Genomic DNA, 19,728 nt, shown 5'->3' on the forward strand with positions numbered 1-19,728 from the left:
GCAGCCGTTTCAAATGAGTCTTATCAAGGCCTCTATCAGTGACTGCTGCTCTGCTGGGCCTCTACATTACCACGACTTGGCATGGAGAAATGTGTGTGCTAGTGTATGTGTGTGCGTGCGTGCGTACGTGTGTGTGTATGTGAGAGAGTGTATTGGAGTTCAAACTTGCAACTCAGCAAAAAACTTTCCCTGTGCGTGAATGGTCGTTCCCTTGACTGTAATTATAGCCCGGTGCTGGAAGGACAGAGGGGATCCAAACAATTACTGAGGGTGTCAAGTACAACATGATAGCATTCTGTCGCAACAGAGAGAGAGACAGAGAGGGTGTGTGTGTGTGTGTGTGTGTGTGTATGTGGTCTACCTTACTTACCTAACTATGTCATTTAGTCAAACTTTAATATTACCATATTAAATTAACACATATTATAGTAAAATGTTAAAGGAACAGTTCCGTATTTAAAATAGCAGCTCTACAATCAGCAATTGTACATTCAAAATAATAATAACACTAATAAGAATTTTATGGTCTAAAGTTTTTCTAAAAGTCTTGGTTGTAGTGGTTCTAGCTTAATTGTGATTTATTTGTATTTCAAATGATCAACACACTAATTGTACATGTACAATTTACATTGCCTTTCATACTAATTCACACCTTTATCTTTTCTGAACGCAAATATCTGGTTATGTATTTATTGGTGACCTCAAATTATAAACAAACAGACGTCCAGGACAGGGCAGCAATATCACTGTGTGTATATTGTGGATTGTAAAGATTCTTCATCTAAGCAATATTTCATCATGTGTATGTTACAGACCCATAAAGGCTGAGCTGTACATGTTTATAATGCAATTTATCATCCTTTATTGTATGGCCTCTAACTGAACCTTGTTCCAGAGAAGGAGCCACACATTCTTCAAATGGGTAAGAAAATATGTGGACAGGATGTACAACACACACACACACACACACACACACACACACACACACAAATACCAGTGTCCAGACTCTCGCTCCTATTAACCCCTTTTCCTTGCCCTCTGACCTGGTTTTGTTCTACGACCTTTTAAGACAACAGTGGTGCCGCTATTATTTAGGTTACATAAAGCCTCCTCTATAAGATCTGTCCCTTCACGTCATAAACTCAGGATGTAATAAGGGAAATTTGTCCATACTAATCCCAGGATATACACATCAGCCCCATAAATCAAGAAATAAAAACATCACACACGACATACTCAGATTCATGACCCCTTTCCTCTGTTGCCACCTCACTCACCTCTTTGCCCGTGTCTTTGCCTGTGTTTTATACAGATTATCTTTGAAAAACAACATTTTAAGTCACTCACAAAGTTATGCAATATCTTCACTTAAAGTCCTAAGCGTAACCCCAACCCTCTCCATAAACACTACAGTGACTTTGCTGTCTGTGCAGGATCATATTGTTTTAATCAGTGACTTTACAACAAGGCTAATATCAGTTATGGGTGGTGATACCGAGGGATTAGATGATAAATGGGCAACACATCACTGGACATTGAACAGTAACAACTAAACCTACTGTAAGATGATGGTTTTAAGTTTTACAATGAAATGGTCTGAAAACGTACCTACTAACCCTCAATGTGCCACAATCATGTAGTTGTGACTGTGCAACTTTGCATTCAGAGAAATCATGACATCAAAAAAAAGAAAGAAAAAAAAACAAGAAACAATGCTTACTGAGACAGAAAAGACGGGAGGACATTTGGTGTAACAACCAAACTGATAGTCTTGAAAAACAAACACAATTATCATTATGAGCTTCACTGATCTAGTGTTTACAGCTGTTGAGTTCTGTACAACATGTCTGTTATTACTATGTAAGCGATACGATCTTCAAGATTGTGTTCACAGCAGGGTTTTAGCCAGTCTACGCATGGCCCTGTATCCTGGTAACCTCGTTTCCGCCTTGTCCTTATCCCTTCCTGTCCTCCACTATCTCCCCTTGGTGCATTTCTCTACCTCTAACAGGATGTGTGATGTCCCAAATACTGTATGTCTGAGCATCAAAGAGTAATGAAATGAGGGGGAAGACAGCATTAGTGAGGGGGGGTAATAAAGTGGAATGAGGTAATACGGTTCAAACTGCGATGTGGAGACAAAGGAAAAATATGTTTGAAAGACCAAAAAGATAAACAGAGAGAATGAGAGTGCAAGCTAGTCTTACATAAGCAATCCCATTCTCTGTCAGAGATAAGATTTGCTTATTAACACCAAGGTCACTTCTCTTTCTTGTCTCTTTCTTTACCCCGCGTTTGTTCCTATACAGTAGATTGCAAACATGGGTCCTAAAATGAATGAGTATAAGGGAGTAAAGTCAGAAACCAAAGGGCAGAGAATCAAAGAGCTATGATACAGGAATACAAACACAAATAGTAGGCTACATTATTCCCCACGGGAGATAAGCATCAGAAATACTATTCAGACTCAACAACAGAGAAAGAGGGGGAGTCAAACTGAGAAAAAGAACGAAAACGGGCGTCTGAGAAACAAGATGGATATTGTTGTTGAGCAGGAAAATCGGACCAAGTGGTAAATTTGGGATTTTAAGATTGGGATATTGACCTAAGCTGCTTTCAGGTTTGCAGCCACTTTCATCCTATTGGGTCATACTCAGGCTTTTTTCAAATTTAAATCCTGAGGAGCAATGAGACAATCGTCTCTAAGCCCTGACTTTCTATTAAACATTAATAATCATGGTCGTCCACGGTGACTCAATACGCAAGTTTTCTTGGGAATTGAAAAGAAGAAGCTACCCCATCACCTGTTTTTCTGTTTTTCTCCTAACATATTTCTTTTTACCCTCTTCCTTTTTTTGTCTCATCTCTGTAAACAGAAATATATCCATGTGGCACAGAGCCTCTCTGCAGGGGCTATTATGAGATTTGTTTCGTTCTCCTTTGTTTTGACATTAAACCTCACCTCCTGTCACACTGATAGTCATAACTACCCAAACATTTCACACAGCGTGAGCACCGTTTGAATAAATTGGCCAAAGGTGAAAACATTGGATCACAGACTTTAAAAACATCACTAAAATACAGTATTTCACCCACAAGGCTCATCCTGTTTTTGATGCTTAGGGTTAAGATGATCTGATTATTAAGTTGCATGGTGAAAACACTTTTGTTTTGCCCTGCATAACAAAAATTGATCTCTGTATGTCACTGACCTAATGGATAAACAAGACTTCACACCTATGGATACAAAGCTGCTACCAATATCTGGCATCTCATATCACCAGTCAATCCTTTTTTCGTCAAAGGTGCATATGGAATTAGTTATGCTAACATCAGTAACTTAGTACTAAATGCAAACTTAAGCTAAGGCTAACAGTAACGTGATCCTTTCAGGTTCTCATTCACCAAATACACTTTGCAGATGAGAACATATTAGTGATGCTATATGAAAAGTCAGTGGATCATTAATAAATTCACCCTTTGTGGAACATGAATGTCTGTAAAAAATGTCAAAATCCAATAGTTGTTGAGCTATTTCAGCTTGAACTGAAGTGGTGGAGTAACAGCTCATTTGACACAAATCAGTTATTAGTATCAACATTGATTTCACAGCCAGATATAAAGCTGATTTGACATTCTTTACTTAGGTTAGGTTAGGTTGTTTCCCTTGTTTGTTGCTACATTAGGTTTTGTTAATATACTTTACTGGATTTAATGCTGCAAATCTGCATCTTTAGCCCAATGTCCATTGGAATAGGAATACCACTAAGACCTATAAGTCTGAGTCTTTCACAACAGAATGCAGTATCACAGTCAGTAACAAAGCACAACCACAGTAGCTTGGTGTTGTGCACCAGTAATGCCGTGAGTAAGCATATTGTCCACGGTGGAAGCAGATCAGGTCAACTTTAAGCTCAACTGTCGAGGGTGTGTTATAAGCCTAAAAAACCTCAGTGCACAAAGCAGTTTCAACAGAGCTGAGTATGTGAATGGGATAGAAAAGAGAAAAAAAAAAAACAAGTTACATTGCATAGTCAGGGTGCTGCTGAGCCTCTGTGGCGCAGTTTTGGCTTTAGCTCTGGAACATCAAGATGGAAGAGGGGATTAGCCGGGTTCTCAGGGTAGATTAGAACAACAATAATTCCCAAATTCCCTCAGAATGAGAGTCGGAAGGGAGGGTGCTCCCTTTTTCTAGTGGGCCAAGGTCAGCGGAAAGAAGAGGGGAGGGCACGAGGAGAGGGGGAGCATGAGGAAAAGAAGTATCGATGCCGGTGGATCTCCCAGTAATGGACGGTTTAATCCTCACGAGGTGCGGAAACCGATACAGCATTTTTTAAACCTTCCCTTTTTGTCCCTTGCAAACCCAATACACACCGAATAATTATTATATCATATCCATTTGATATCAGTGTATTAACCATAGGAAAAAAGCATATAGTGATGATTTCTTTAGTGGTTTTCTTCATCATATCACCTCCGTCTTTAATCCTTCTTGCATTGAAACTCAAATTCCACAAATTCACTTTCTCTAAATTTCACCATGTGACATGCAGTCATGCAGATGCATATCTTTGCGTACCTCAAATGCCTTTACTAACCCTCTCTCACCTGACACAGATTAGTCAAGATGGCTCGTAACATCAGAGAAAAACTGTCGGACTTCTCACCAGCTCTCCTCTTGTCTGTTGTAGCTATAGGGCTGAAACACTACAAAGACATTTCAAACATTTCACACAAACGTAAAATGACAAATAATCTGTGAAACTGCCAAGATAATGAAGTGCTATACCTCTGTGATTACTTACCTCAGTTTTACCCTTTGGCAGAAAAAAAGAGCCTGTCTAATCCTGCAGTAACAATGAAAACAAATGCACCATGCACATTTTGGGATATATATACAGTTCATCTACTGTGAGCAAAATGGAGAGATCACGCAAGAAAAGCAATTCCAAGTTTATTACTCCAACCACATTCTTCCACTGCCAGAGTAGTTGGCTTTGGAACAAAAGCATAGCTGAGGATTAGCAGTTTTCCATTGCTAAGTGTATGCTAAACAGTGGTAGCTTTGAACTGCCTTCCCGACCATGGGAGAGATCCCTCATTAAAATGCTGCTTAAATATGTTTAAATCAGGGGAGAGTCGTGACAATAAGGAGGGCAACGGCTAATGGCAGGAAAATATCAAGGTTGTGAAGGACATGAGACATGATTTTAATAGAGGAACTGATACAAACTGGCTTCGCACCAATGCTAAGCTGGCAGCCCACCAGTTTCATTACTAAGCACAGAATCTGAGAGACTCCAGGGGTTCTGACTTCTGGCATTTACATGGAGAGAAAGTGAATATGTGCTGAGGTCTTTAACAAGGAGAGAAAGTTTTGAGTCAATTAGCCGAACTACTCAAAAGAGCACAAACATGAAGTTTGGTGTAAGAGGCATTCCTCCCTGGTATTGGTACAGTATGCATGACAAGACAGCAACTTGGAAAGGGATTTTTGGCTCCCTATGCAACTCTTTGTATCAAATATAATTGGACCTTGTGGGTTGTTCCTCTTAATTCCTTTTTTTATTCCCAACGCTAAAACTGTTTTGACAGTAATGCAATTCAGAGCAAATACAACTGAAGCTTTTTGCAAGGCTGTTACCTTTTTTGGCTATTGGTGCAGGGTCACCCACCAGGGCAAAAGTGTTCATCACTTCATTAGATACGTCTACATTTACCACAAGCCATTACAACAAACCTGTGATAAATCTTTTTTTTTGCTGAGTCTCTTTCAGAGAAGCTGTTTTTTAGACTGTGGTGTTACATTGGGTTTTTTTCATTATCTTTGTGAGATTGACCTAAATGTCTTTGGGAAATCATTAACTCACAAATTTAATTAAATCAGCAGAAAGTGAAAATGTTCCATCTAGCATGGACAGATCAGATAGCCGTGTGTGACACATTTGCAGTCTGGTCCAGAGTTTATGTCATTGCCTCAAAAGCGTCAGTGGAATGCCAGTTAAAGGTCACTGGTGAAACGGTGTAAACTTTGACACCCAAGGCATTAACCATTAGCTCCTCCGAGAAGTGAACCGCCTGAGATCTGTTGCTTCTCCGAGAAAGGCCACTTCTCAGATACGACTGGACCGATGACCAAAGTCGAGCAGAAAACCTATAATAAAACCATAAAAGTGAGAAATATTCTCATCCTGAGGTGTGGACAGCTGCACTAACACAGTGACCTGTTCGGTGTTGACACAGCTGAATTGCATTTGTACTTGTGAACGACTCACAGTCTAACTTGACACAATCTTTGAGGGGAAATTGGCCAACCATCATCAACCCCCTTCTTGGTCTCAATCACCAGCTGAGACACAATATGCATTAGCATTCGTGGACCAGAGCTTTAAGCCTGCAGGGCCTTGTCACTGCTGAGAGAGAACAGGACAGAGGTGGATTTGTCACAGGTCGTCTCCTTCTGTTTCCTCTCGGTAGAGAGCGAAACAGGATAGCCGGCGGAAGAGACACATGTTTAAAACACCAGTGACCCAGTGATCATCTGACTGAGCGTTTTTGACAGGGAGGAGGACAAAGGTACGGTATGATCACGCCTTTTGTTCTAGCTGACTCCTACAAAACATTTACAGGATTAGCTCACCTCTGACAGATGAAGTAAGAGCTTTCTTGCATCCCAGCTAATTTCTAAAGAATTCAGATGCAGTTTTTCGCCCTCTACTTCGTGCCACTCTTGTCAGCTGAGATCTAATCAATAGTCAGCCACATCTCACAGGCTGCAGGGGAGTAGATAAAAATCACTGTTCTTCTAGGACACGCTTGGCTTCTCTCATCTCCTTGGATTTCCTCACCCAGCGTCTTCTCTGCTTCACTTCCTGCTTTCCTTCCAGCCCCCCTCAACCACCCACCCTCTCTCTCTCTCTCTCCTCTGCATGAATGAGTTTTGGACAGTAAACACAATTAGGACCATAGAGGGTCAGTCCTTTCAGGGTAAAGTTGGTGTTTAAACCAATAATGACTATACACTTGAATGATTAACACCATCACCTGATCCATGATCAGAACAGACCACATGCAAATAACAGTAAGCAACTTATGCAACTGCAATGAGCTTATGTAATGTACGAATCTAATATCTGCCTTGTTGAGAAGTATAATATTAGATTACAGCTCTTACACAGAGGTTAGTTTCTATATTACAGATCCATTAGTTCCTTACTACTTAAAGGTGTACAGAAATGGCCGTTTGTCCCGTTTGTCGCGCCGAGTTGTCACGAGCTGCAACACGAGTTTACCCGAGTAAGGAAAATGAATTTGATTGGTCGTTATCGAGCGGGCGGGATATTCAAAGTTTGGGGCGAGCCCGAGCTCCGTGTGTGTGTGCGTGTCTCAGACGTTTGAATGACGGATTACGGATCCAATATCAGTGGCTAGTGAATCGTGTACAGGCTGACGTATAATCCGTGCGCCTGCATTATCCAATACGAAAAAAAAAAACTACACTAAAATACACACTTTCATCACGGATTTACTCAAAAATAGAATTTTGCACAAAGTTTGGCCTACATCGTCTGATAGATGAGTTATTACACTAATTTTATGACCCAGAGTGGGCTCAAATTCAATTTTCTTTTCTGTACACCTTTAAACAAAAGTGAAAAAGAAAAGAAAATAAGAATTTTGCAATTGCAATTAACCTTTGGGTTTAAGAAGGATTTATATAACATTTTATAATGATGTATATGTGTGTATAAGGGGATAGCCTGATAAAAATTAATTGTATCATTTGCTGCTATAAAAAAGTTGAGGGTGGGTAATGGAGAAAACCATGAGGTGACGGTAACTGCATGAGGTGACGGGGGCAGGTGCACACTGGTGTTCCAACAAGAATGGGAGGTTAATTATTGCAGCGTGTCCAGCATGTTTAATCCACTCATCAACATGTTCAGTTTCAACAGGCCTGTGACAAACACACTCCTTACCTCCCCTTTGCCGCAATTTGCGTCAAAATTCCTACTCCTTCTCTGAGTCAGAGCTCACAACACACATTCTTTTTCTGTGTGATTTACACTTTCCACAGATATAAACTCAGATTCAAGCAAATATAATGCCACTGCCTGAAAATCAACATGTTTTTACGTTTTCTTCAGTGTTAAAGTAATCCATTGAGAATGGACTGTGTATGGGTGCACTTGCAAAAAGGAACTGCCAATAAATAATTAAGCATGCTTGCTAATGGCATCAATAAGCCAAAATTTACAGGGGGAAATAACCGGCCTCAAGTTGTTGGCCACAGGTTATGAACTTACTCCATGGGTACATTTGACTTCCTGTCCACTTCCCCCAGTGAGACAAAGAGTAACAAAATCCACTTTTTGCATGTAGCTCAATCAATGTTTTATGACAGTACAAAGGTGTGGGTTGGTAGGTGGGTAGGTATATCTTTATGTTTTGCATGAATTTACCTCGAAAACAACTTCGTCTCATAAAGTTCCATTATTATCTCATAGCGTGGTGAATGTGCAGGTCACAACTTGTCCACGAGAGCGTTTTGGAGTTGTTGGATTGCGTATAAAATAGCTTGCACTGACAATTAAAGGTAACAAACCTTCCCAAAATGTTGAACTATCCCTTTAGGTTCCATGCGGTATCTTGTTGGTAGCCTACCCTGTATGTATAAAATACAACATACAGTACACTGTGTTTGTGGGTTGCAAATGTTTCTTAAGTTCCCATGAGACTGCAGAGAAAATGCATGACAAGAGCGATAACATGTCAGGACAACCATCAGTCAGCAAAAGTTCGCATTCTATTCATTTCAGATTTAGTCTTCATCAAGAACGGCACAGGCGAGAGATTAGTGGAAAGGCTGCGTTTGCATTCGCTCTATGTGTGTTTGTGTGTGTGGAGCATCTGACAGTGTGCTGGTGTGTACATGGTACAGTACAGGACGTCCTTATCAAGAGGATTTATGTGCCTTTGATTTCTGGTCCTACTCAGGCAGTGGGGCAGATGCTCTGACCTCATCTCCTCCATCGTCTAATAAAATTGTCCTCTCAGCTCTTCTCATCTCTCTCTCTCTCTCTCTTTCTCTCTCACTGCTGTTTCCTCTATTTATGTCTCTCCCCTCAGCTCCGTCAATCCCTCATTTCTTCTCTCCTGTCGTTATTTTTTACTCTTTGTCTATATTTAATTATAAATTCTTCTGTTACCCATCTTTCCTCCTACTTACAGTAAACATCTCTCCCTCTGCTCCCTTATTTTCTCCGCCATCATCTCCCCATGGACAAAATGCAGGTGTCATAAATTCAGGGCACTGATTTTACAATATAATAAGATCAGCGCCATAAAACGTGGTCTATATTTAGCTTTGGGTTTGACTTATCGAAAGTAGCACAAGGGTGAAGGCTATGCAAAGCACTGGGTCAAGGCTAAGCTAAGCTACATGCATTTTTAATAATGCTAATGCTTTGTAATTAGAAAAAAAGGTGCCATCATAGATTTTTAATAAGGCGGAGAAGGAGGTGGGCAATCCGTCACAGACGTTTTTTGGAATGAGAACAACACTCAAAGTGCGCACGAGGGTTGGGCGAATGTCCCCACATTAAGTCAAATATTGCAGAGTTCATATTTTATTTATTTTGTGCCCTTTAATTTCAGCTCTGATGCAGCTCCTCTGGCAACAGGAACTGCAACAACATTTTTGCTGCCAAGTACAGATTAGCTATTTCTAACAAAGGCTTCCACTCACAATGAGCGTAATGCAGAAAAGAGTCGGTGAACAGGACAAAGGCTGAATACCCAGTATTCTACAATACAGGGCACTTAAGGCAAAATAATACACTTCTACATCATAAACAGAATAAATAGCAGAGAATAAAGAGCAACATATCAAACCGAGACAAATATCCCCAGAGCTTTCCCATCAGTCTCTGCACACTCAAGAGTAATCTGACACTGTCTGTCATCATCTGCTGTCTCATTCATCTTCACCTCCTCTAAAATGTGAAAGCACGAGCAGCCTCCCGGCGTCATCACCCCCACTTTCTTAAGTCCGAGTCTGAGACACTTGCTAGACAGCGACTGACACGGTTCACTTTGATGGGCTGACATATTTTTATAGTGAAGCTTTTGCTCATTTGCATTTGAGTCAGGTCGTGGGTGGCTTTCCTTAAGATCAGAGCAGTGTACTTGGCATGCGAGGGAAATGTTTCTGTTGCTGCTTCATTTGTTGAACAAGTGTCACGCTTGGGGAGTGTTTGGCTCACCAACTTTGAGGGCCCTGAGATGCGGAGCGTTTGGACAGAGTGTGCCGAGATATGGTACAGTATGGGGAACATTGCAGAACATGACGTCTGTGAGCTGAACTTTGTCGGGGAGTATTTGGCATTGCCACACAAAGTCAAACACAGGAAGAATGCATTTCAGCCCATATTTAGATTTTGCTGTATGTTGTAAGTTTCCATTTGAATCACTGACTGACTGAGCTTCGGTTCAACAAGACCATACATGAGATATGAGCGGTTACTGGAGGTCAACCCTGTTTAACTCCACATTGGCTTTGCATCGACTTGACACACATGCACACACACACACACACACACACACACACTCTGCAGTGAAAACTATGACTCACCGCTGAGCCCCCTCCTCTTTAACCCGTCAGCCTGCTCCCACTGCTCCACAACACCCATTAATTCTACACATACACACACACACACACACACTGGTTGTCTCCACTGAGACATTAGTGACAGATCTATCGGTTGTGAGGCCAAGAGGTGGAATTGATGGAGAGATAGAGTGAGGCAGAATGGCTGGGAAGAAAACCAGAGCAGAATGAAACAAAATGGAAAAAAACCTGGAGGACTGCAGGGATGCAAACCGTGCGATAGACAACTCCACAATCCCGTTTCATACTGGTATACGCCTCTGTGTTGATTCTCTGTGCACGTACTCACATGCAAACACATACAATACAGCCTGGCTTTGTCTTGCTGGGATGGTGATGACTCATTCTCTCCTGTCACGCATGGGACTGGAGAAACACACACACAGACATGGGTAGGGGACCAACTGATGGGTATGATGATTGATAAGGAGTGGGATAGCTATTATGATTGCAGTTACATAACCAAGGACAACCTGGACACCTGCAGCAGCAGCAGCATTAGTGTGAACGGACTGGTGTGTGTGTGTATGTGTGTGTATCTGGGCCAGCTGCTGACAGCTCTTCCTTTTCACTTCCTTCCAAAGGGCTTGTGTTCATTTTCTAAAAACTTTTGTCGAATTTTTAACACAAAAGAAATCAACTTAGAAATTCTGCTTCCTGCTCTGATTTCAGAAACACCAGCCCACGGTGAGCAAGAACAAGGGGGGCTTTGAAAAACACCCCTGTCGCTTTAGTGTTTATGTTATGCAACGACACTCGTGGTAGAGCTTAAAGGGGGAACAAAGACAAAAAGAACAATGTCTAGAGTCCTGTTAGCGCCTAATTTGCTTCTTTGACTTCTTTCAATGAGCACTAATGGGTAAACAGAGGGAGGCCTGTGAAGTGAGTCAAGTGTCATTATGGAGTGTGTTAGTGGATACTCTCCCACCTGTGGAGAGGATGTGGTGGGTGGGATATGGGTAGGATGGTGAAAGTCATATCCTCCTTATTATAGTAACCCCTCATTTGTCTCTCTGCATGTAGGCTACAGAGGTTATTCCACACAGAACAACAATATCACATATGTGCTGGGCATTGGCTTCCTCCAACAAAACAAAATGTTCTAAATGGTAATGGCATTTTTTTTTTTAAGTATAGTTAAATTGATTTTATGATTGCAACATGACAGCAAGTGGACATATGCTGCACACATTTCTTCAAAATCAAGTCTGAAGTAATGAGATCTCTACTGGACATGTTTGCAGGTTTGCAGGATTAAAAATGGTGTTTCCATTGTATTAAAACTTGTTTCGTATCATTTCATAGTGTTGGTGTTAGTGTCTTGTTCTTATCAGCAGCTATAATGTTGCTTGTGTACTTGTAAATGTGGTATCTTCAATAAAAAAGAAGATGTCTAAGTGAAGCAACCTCATGATCCATCAAGAAATCAAGGATACAGTGTGAAATCATGAGCCACATGTAAAGTGATATGCACAATAGGTTGGATTATATGGCTCAGATGTTGGCTTGTTCAACTTGTTTGACAATCTGAGCCTTTACCAAACCGGGGTTTCAAGATTTACTGGTGAGGTTATGTTGTTCATTCATGGGATTAAAAAAAAAACATTTATGATTCAAAATGTATTTCTTCCTGATGTCTGTAGCATTTATCTAAAATAGTCAATATTGCATTTTTTATAGTGTATTTTGGGGATTTTGTCCCTTTCTCCTACTGATAGACTTAATGATAAACTGTCGTAACGTATGATTTGATAAAAATGACGACAGTAGGAGTTGTGCTTTATTTAGAGGATGATCACAATTTAGCACGTTATTCACAGCCTACAGCTGTGTGTGTGATGGAGGTGACAAATGATACTCGTGAGGAACAGGCAGCTGATCGTGTGTCACAGGGAAGAGTGTGACTTACAATGAATGGGTAGTGACACAAATGCGGTCAAGGACACACAGGCACTCTCTCTGTTTGTTTTCCCCTCTTTACCTTACAGCCCTTGCTCTTGTCGTGGCCGCTGGTTTGTCCATTGGCGGGGCACGGCGAGCACGGCTCATGGTGGTAGTACTGGCCCCCTTGCAGGCCGGCGTAGTGACAGCAGCCGTAGGGCGAGGGGAAGTGTGTGTACCACAGGTCGTCTGACAGCGGACACTTTGGACAAGGGTAGATGAGACCTTTCCCCTGGGCCTTCTCCACGCTCACCTTGGGGTTCCGCATCCATCTTCGTACCTGGGCAAGAAAGAGATGTTTGGTGTCAAAAGCGGTTGGTTTGATCTCATCTTTACTTTGCTTCTTGTTTTTTTTTATTCACACATATTTATAAGTACTTGCACAGGTGCTCCACAGACACACACACACACACACACACACACGGACATATACTGTCAACCCTGCCAGCTGCAACCTTTGATCAGAGAAAGAGGAGTCTTTTTTTTTGTTATCCCTAATTACATGTCAGTTCAAGTAGGACACACACCACACACACACTCAGTAGTGCACTTCAAAGAGGCACAGATTGCGTATCTGCTCTGGCACACTTTGAAGACATGAATCAGAGAGGGAACACACACAGAGTGACACACAATATATGCATATACACTTGTTGCATGTTGATGACACAAGGTAAAATGCTGATGGCCCTTACAAACATGATGAAGATGGAAGGCAAAGTCTGTCCTGTCAAATCTTATGTAACCTCTGACTTGCTTTAATGTCAACAATAGTGGAGAAGCTGGCCACCAGACTAGGGAGATTAATCCGTGATGGATTAGCACAAATGAAACCAAGTCACTGACAGACATTATACAACCATACTCTACCAACAATAAGTGAGACATGATGGGGCATGCAAAGCACACTGCTCAAATACACACATCACTCCTGCAGTGACTAAGACTTCCCAGTAAAGCACTGTCACTAACCGTAGGACCAAGTGTGGGTGAATGTGTGTATGTGTGTGAGCGTGCGTGTGTGTGTGGTGATAATGGAAAGGAAGCAGGAAAAACCAAGAGAAAAACCCAAGAGAAACACAAGAGAAAAAGAGAGAGAGAGAGGCATCATTTTCACAAGAAGCCTTGTGAAATCCCGTCCCGCTGCGCGAGCCCAACATTTAGTAAACACACACCACAGGACGGTAGCCTATGTGACTGAGCATAGAGTCCAGACAGCTGTGTCATGCACACATACACACACACACACACACACACACACACACACACACACACAAACACACTGAGATTAAATGGCTAAGTCAAAGGGTAGCCAGTCAGCATGTCAAGACGAGTCGCATCAGAGGGAAAACATTCCAGCAGGTCAACACAAAAACAAACCAGCCACTGTTGGACTGACACAACAACTTCTACACGTGTTGCTTCACGTTAAACACGAACTAACGTGTGATTGACATCACTGCTGATCTTCTCGTTGTTTTGCATGAGAAATGAAAAGTGAGAAATGTCTCGGCAGTAACTCGTGGATCAAATCTGCGCACTGTCATTACTCTTGTTTACGCTCTGACAATGAACCTATGTCTTTTAAAGCTTAACACTTTTTCACCTTAGACACAAAACAGCACAAGTCATCATATCATGTGATGTGATGTCATGTCATGTCATGCAAACAACTGCAGTCACAGTATATTTTCTCTCTTATGGGCCCCTTAAAAATTCACTGAAGAAATATACCGTACACCGGTGCATCATATTCACTTGTTTCCTCTAATCACATAAGTCATCTCAATTGCACAGTCTAAATGCGTAGACAAAAACAAACACTTACACTCACAGGGCCATTGATTTTATATTTCCTTCCATCATTTCCCCTCTCTCATTTGTATGATGCAGAGCTTGGTCTGGACCCGTGCTCTCCCCATTATGTAATTAGGTTTATTTAGTCACAAATAGAGAGAAAAATAAACCCTGAAACAGCAGCAGGCATTAAATCTGATCTGGAGCCATGTGTGCATGATGGGAAAGTTCTTTTATTCGATCTGGCAGGGAAGAAGGGAAAGCTGGACTTATACAGTGATATGCAAAAGAAAAAGATTTAACATGCATAGATAGATAGATAGATAGATAGATAGATAGATAGATAGATAGATAGATAGATAGATAATCACTAATTAGTGCTAAAATCTCATGGGAGACTCATCGCAGCAGAATGTGCCTGTGGGAGTGCATGTGTGTTTGCGTGTGGGTGTTAACACAACACAATCTGTCCGTGTTCACCAGGCGAGTCATCAGTGATCCACACCATACTGCAGCACCATCTGAGCCCAACACTCACAGTTACACACGCACCTCAGACGGCCACACTGTCAGCAACAACATACGGCGGCGATGACACATCCACGCGAGAGAAAGTTTGTAAGCTCCCAGAAACCTAAAGCGAAGACATATTTGTCGAGTACATACTGTAAATGATTGTGGATTGTTGGCAATTTGTTGCTATCTTGGAATCCATTCAGTCTCTAAGGCTGGAAATGTGTTAACTTGAACCTGTGCAATAAACTCTTAATTTATTATCTGATTTATTTTATTACACTGTTTGGGTAATGGAAAAAATAACGTTCTGCTTTATCCTCCCAGCAATACAGTGATTAGTGAGTGAACGCATCAATCCATCTCTCCTCCACAGGCTGGAAGTAATGTTAGTCATTTCCTTCCCATCATACCCCTGCAGTCATTACTGTGTGTTTTCTTTTGATCTCATGTAAATCAGTGGCAAATTATTCAGATTTAAAGAAGCAGAAGTCGAACTGTTTGTCATGCTCGGAGTGTTTTGAGTGAGTGTAACAAACCCTAATGGAGGTTTATTGAAATTAGAGTGTGCACTGAAGCTCTGGAGTCCAACAAACTCTTTCTCATGCCAACTAATTTTGCAAGAATTCGCATTTGAATTTATCACCACTACAGTGTTTGCTACATTAACAAGGATACTTGTTCATCATCTTTCTTTTGAAACTTTTTATCTCTACACTTGACTGATTTTTAAAAAATATAATTACAGAGTTTTAGGCAGAATCATTACGTAATTTTTAAAATCATTATTTAGTCACTTATGGATTGTTTTCATCTGTTGGCTACGACAAACCATTGGGTTTTATCATCAATTAATTCACTAAAGAGCAAACATGAGCAAAATTCCTATTTCTTTTTTTCAGTTTGTTTCAAATGTGTTTTGCTCTCATTACATTGATAATGTTAGCATTAACATGATTTCAACAATTGCGCAAATTCCTTTATTGGCCAAGAGCAGGACACTTGTTTTTCATCAGCTTCTCTTTCCCATCCTGAACTTAGCATGCTAACCAGCTAGCCCGTCCTGTTGTGTCACTTTCTCAGAGTGAGTCACAGTAGCATTCAGAGTTCAGCATCAGGGTGAAGACATAGACAAGATCAGAGGGAGTGTTCCAACCTCTTGTCTTGTAAACACAATTTCTGAAGCTTTTGTTCAGGGATCAACCACCACCACCCCGACTACTCGCACAGATAGACAAAGAAAATTTATGGCTTAAGAAATGACATGCAATTGCTCAATTGTCAATTTTAGATTCATTGTTTGTGCTCAGCATGCGTTATTGCTCTAATTTATGCATGTATTTTAAGCCACAGCATGTATAAACAAAACAAAAAAAACACTCAACTCAACACTGGTCAATGTGTTGCTTCCTAATCAGAAATACATATAAAAGGATTTGCAGTTTGTAAGGGCTTCTTCATAAATCTTCAATTAAACAGTGTAAGAAATGCCATTATGCTGCAATAATAGTGGTATAATGCAAAGTCTGTAGTTGTGAATGTTAATAAATTCCTATTGAGTGCATCTGTGTTCCAAATTCTCTGCGAATGTTCAAGTCAATTGGTGCAATATTCCTTTGTGAGGGACTTATTAACCATATTACACTCCATAATAGGTGATTCATTTACCTCTAATTAAGTTATTAGTTACGATTCATCAATCTTTGTGACGTATAGCTACCTTATCAAAAAGTGGAGCCTGTCCTTCAAGGGGATTTGTGCAGCCTATTAAATCCCTGCATTGTTCTTTAAGACAAGTCAGCACATGCATTTATTACACAAACACGCCAAACAAGGAAAACCTATAATGCAAACCATTAACATTACACAGGAAATGAGCCTTAGTTGTGACAGCACTGCAGCATAACGCAGGATGTGCTGAGTAGATCTTGGACGACAGTGTAGCACCTCGCCAGCACAATAATGATGTCATGATTTCAACACAACAGACACTTGTGGGCTCTGGTAGTGCAACAGTGTTCTGGAGCAGACACAGGCACAGAGAGGCAGACTCACTCACACACACACAGTAAACATAGACACACGGGGAGCCGAAGCTCGCGCCTGATTAGCAGGGCTTAGCTTCCACAATGACATCATCTCTGGCGTGCACATACACACACACACACACACACACACACGTTGAAGGAGAGAGGGAACACTCCGGCTGTGACACCTCCTCTCTCAGCCAATATAAAGCTCATCCTGTATGTGGGCGTATGTGTGGGCACACACTCACGCATGCATCATCCCAAATTGTGTGTGTTTGTGTGTTTGTGTGTGTGTGATCCAAACTCACCTTCCTCTTGACAAACTGGAAAGCGGAGCACTTCTTAAAGGAAAAGGCTGTCTTCTCTCCCCCTCCTCCAACTCCTCCACCTCCACCTCCTCCTCCACAACCACAACCACCGCCACCACCACCTCCTCCTCCTCCGCCACCTCCTCCTCCATTCACCAGCTTCATGGCCGACACCGGCACTCCGCTTGCCTCTGTAGAGCCCAGGGTGACGGACAAACTGGCAAGGAGTTAAAAAGAAAAAAGAAAAGAATGAGAGACAAGAGAGGGAGAGTTGTTTAAGGCATGAGGAGGAGGAGGAGGAGAATGTTTGCAGGGACAAGTGTGGGACAGCGAATGAGAGAGATGCTTCTGTGTGGCATGAAAAAGGATGCGAGGGAGAGAGTGGAAGCGAGAGGAGGTGGAGGTGGAGGAGGCAGATGGACCAAAATATGAGGGAGAGGAGGCAGGATGCTGCAGAGAGAATGAGCTTATTGGAACAACTAGGTGCCAGGATAGGGATGAATATAGGGTAAAAGTAAGAGAGAAAGTGAGAGAGAGAGAGAGAGAGTCAGGTGCCGATGAAGAGATGGAGAGACAGCGGAGGAGAGAGGAGGAAGCTCCTGTTGCTGTGAGGAGGAAACGGCTCTGTTTACAGCTCACGAGTCTCACAGCACTCAGGAAGCATCTCTTTGAACTGTCAGGCATGTGTGAAGTTTACCCATGCATGAGTCAGTGTATTCACATGCACAGTGTGTGTGTATATACATATATATCCCTTCAAAAGATGTGTGTAAAACCAATAGGATTATATTCACTTCTATGAGTGTGTGTGAATGTGTGTAAATGCATGCACTGTGTGTAAACATGCTTGTTTCTTTCTGTACCTTTATGCTGGTGTGATGGCTGGTCCCGCTGATCCCGCTGCAGCCTGTTTGTATCCGAGGATTCCTCCTAAAAACTGATCCCAGATCAGATGCGCCGACCTGCTTTCCTCAGTTACAGGTGTCCCCTTCTCCGGTTCTCACTGGACTATGCCCACATTCACAAAAAGAGGTGAAGGAGGAGGAGGAGGAGGAAGGAGAATCTGCGCTGATGATGCTGTCCAAGGCAATAAGAGAATGTCACTGCGTGGTTAGTGTGTGTGTATGTGTGTGTCCTCAGCAGTGCAGTTGTTTGTAGTGTACTGTGTGTGAATGCACTGTTGTCACTGTGGTGTCAGCCTGTAAACAAACACTCAGGAAGCGTGCGTCTGAGAGCATGATGATGATGCGGGTGTGATGTGTCCAGCTGCAGTCTTCTGGCTCACACCAGCGCTACTTTATCAATGAAAGGCTCCGCAGTGAGCAGACGCTGTCTCCCCTCCCCTATCTCTCTTCTCCCATCTCTCTCTCCCTCTTCCTCTCTCCTTCTCCTGCTCCCTCACTGTCCCTCATCAACCTTCTGCCACCCCCCCTTTTCCTCAGCTCGCTCATTTTTCTGCTGCAGTCGATGCAGGCTCCTCCTCCGACACCCCCCCCACTTCTCTCTCTCTCTCCGTCTCCCTCTCCCAAAATACCTCACCTCACAGCTCATCCCTCCCATGATTTCTTTCCCTCTTCCCTTAAATTGTCCCAGTGAGGATGATAGAAGAGAGGACAGGGACACCCAAAATATTTCTCAACCGTGCATTACAGTGCTTGTGTTTAATGTAGTGAGCCATTTTTCCTGACAGCTTTGGTCCGGCTGGATTTCACACAAACACACGCACACACACACCTCATCATATCTGTGTGTCTGCCCTTGGCTCAGTACCTATAACACAGGGGCACTTTAATTTCCTGATGTGACACCCATGGACGATAAAGCTGAATCATGTTCCTTTTATGAATTCATGGGCTGTATGTGTGCAAGAAATCTGGCAACCAAAATAAAATCATGTTTCCAGTCATGTGTCAGCTATATTGCATCAGAAACAGAAGATATTAAATTCAACAAAACTAAACAACACTTCATTTTCACCTATAGACAGACAACTAGATGTTATCCTGAAATAAATGTTGCATGCTGTTTCTTTTTTTTTCTTTTTTAAATAAAGCATTAGCTACATTATGTCCCAGTTAGAAGCTGTTTTTTACTGACTTCATTTCACTCATGATGAGGAAATAAGTTTACACTTGACCTTTGTCTACAGTAGCTAACAAACTCAAATGGCCGGAGGCATTTCTAGCAGCTAATGTCAAGGTGTGACTTGAATCACAATTGGAGGTGGCAGGGTCCAAGGCAGTGCTTGCTTCTTGTTTGGCATGAGTCACTAAAATTGGTTGTTGTGAAAGCCTGAAGATGAATCGTCTTTCAATCTACTGTAAATGGTCTATTTCTCCACTAAGAGTGATGTTAGTTGTCATTTTTAGTTTGGTATTTTAGAAAATATAGATAAAAGTGTCTTGATAAGTAGAGTATCCTGAGACGATTGATACCACTTTTATGTCTGTGTTTAATAGTAAGCTGGTGA

General features: G+C 41.8%; 1 protein-coding gene across 1 annotated transcript in view; it reads right to left on the reverse strand.

Moving 5' to 3' along the window:
* The window catches only part of sgk1 (serum/glucocorticoid regulated kinase 1), a 35,696-nt gene extending 17,348 nt beyond the window's left edge, over positions 1-18,348 (reverse strand). Inside the window, exons 1-3 of the mRNA XM_085770822.1 lie at positions 18,122-18,348; positions 17,259-17,475; positions 12,651-12,890 (exon numbers count right to left, since the gene is read on the reverse strand). Of these exons, the coding sequence (XP_085626948.1) occupies positions 12,651-12,890; positions 17,259-17,423 (405 nt within the window). The 5' untranslated portion in view covers positions 17,424-17,475; positions 18,122-18,348. The remainder of the gene's footprint in view (positions 1-12,650; positions 12,891-17,258; positions 17,476-18,121) is intronic.
* Between the last annotated feature and the right edge of the window lie 1,380 nt (positions 18,349-19,728).

Source organism: Trachurus japonicus, chromosome 24, assembly GCF_045865225.1.
Source record: "Trachurus japonicus isolate A0001 chromosome 24, Traja_1.0".
In the NCBI taxonomy this organism is placed as follows: domain Eukaryota; kingdom Metazoa; phylum Chordata; class Actinopteri; order Carangiformes; family Carangidae; genus Trachurus; species Trachurus japonicus.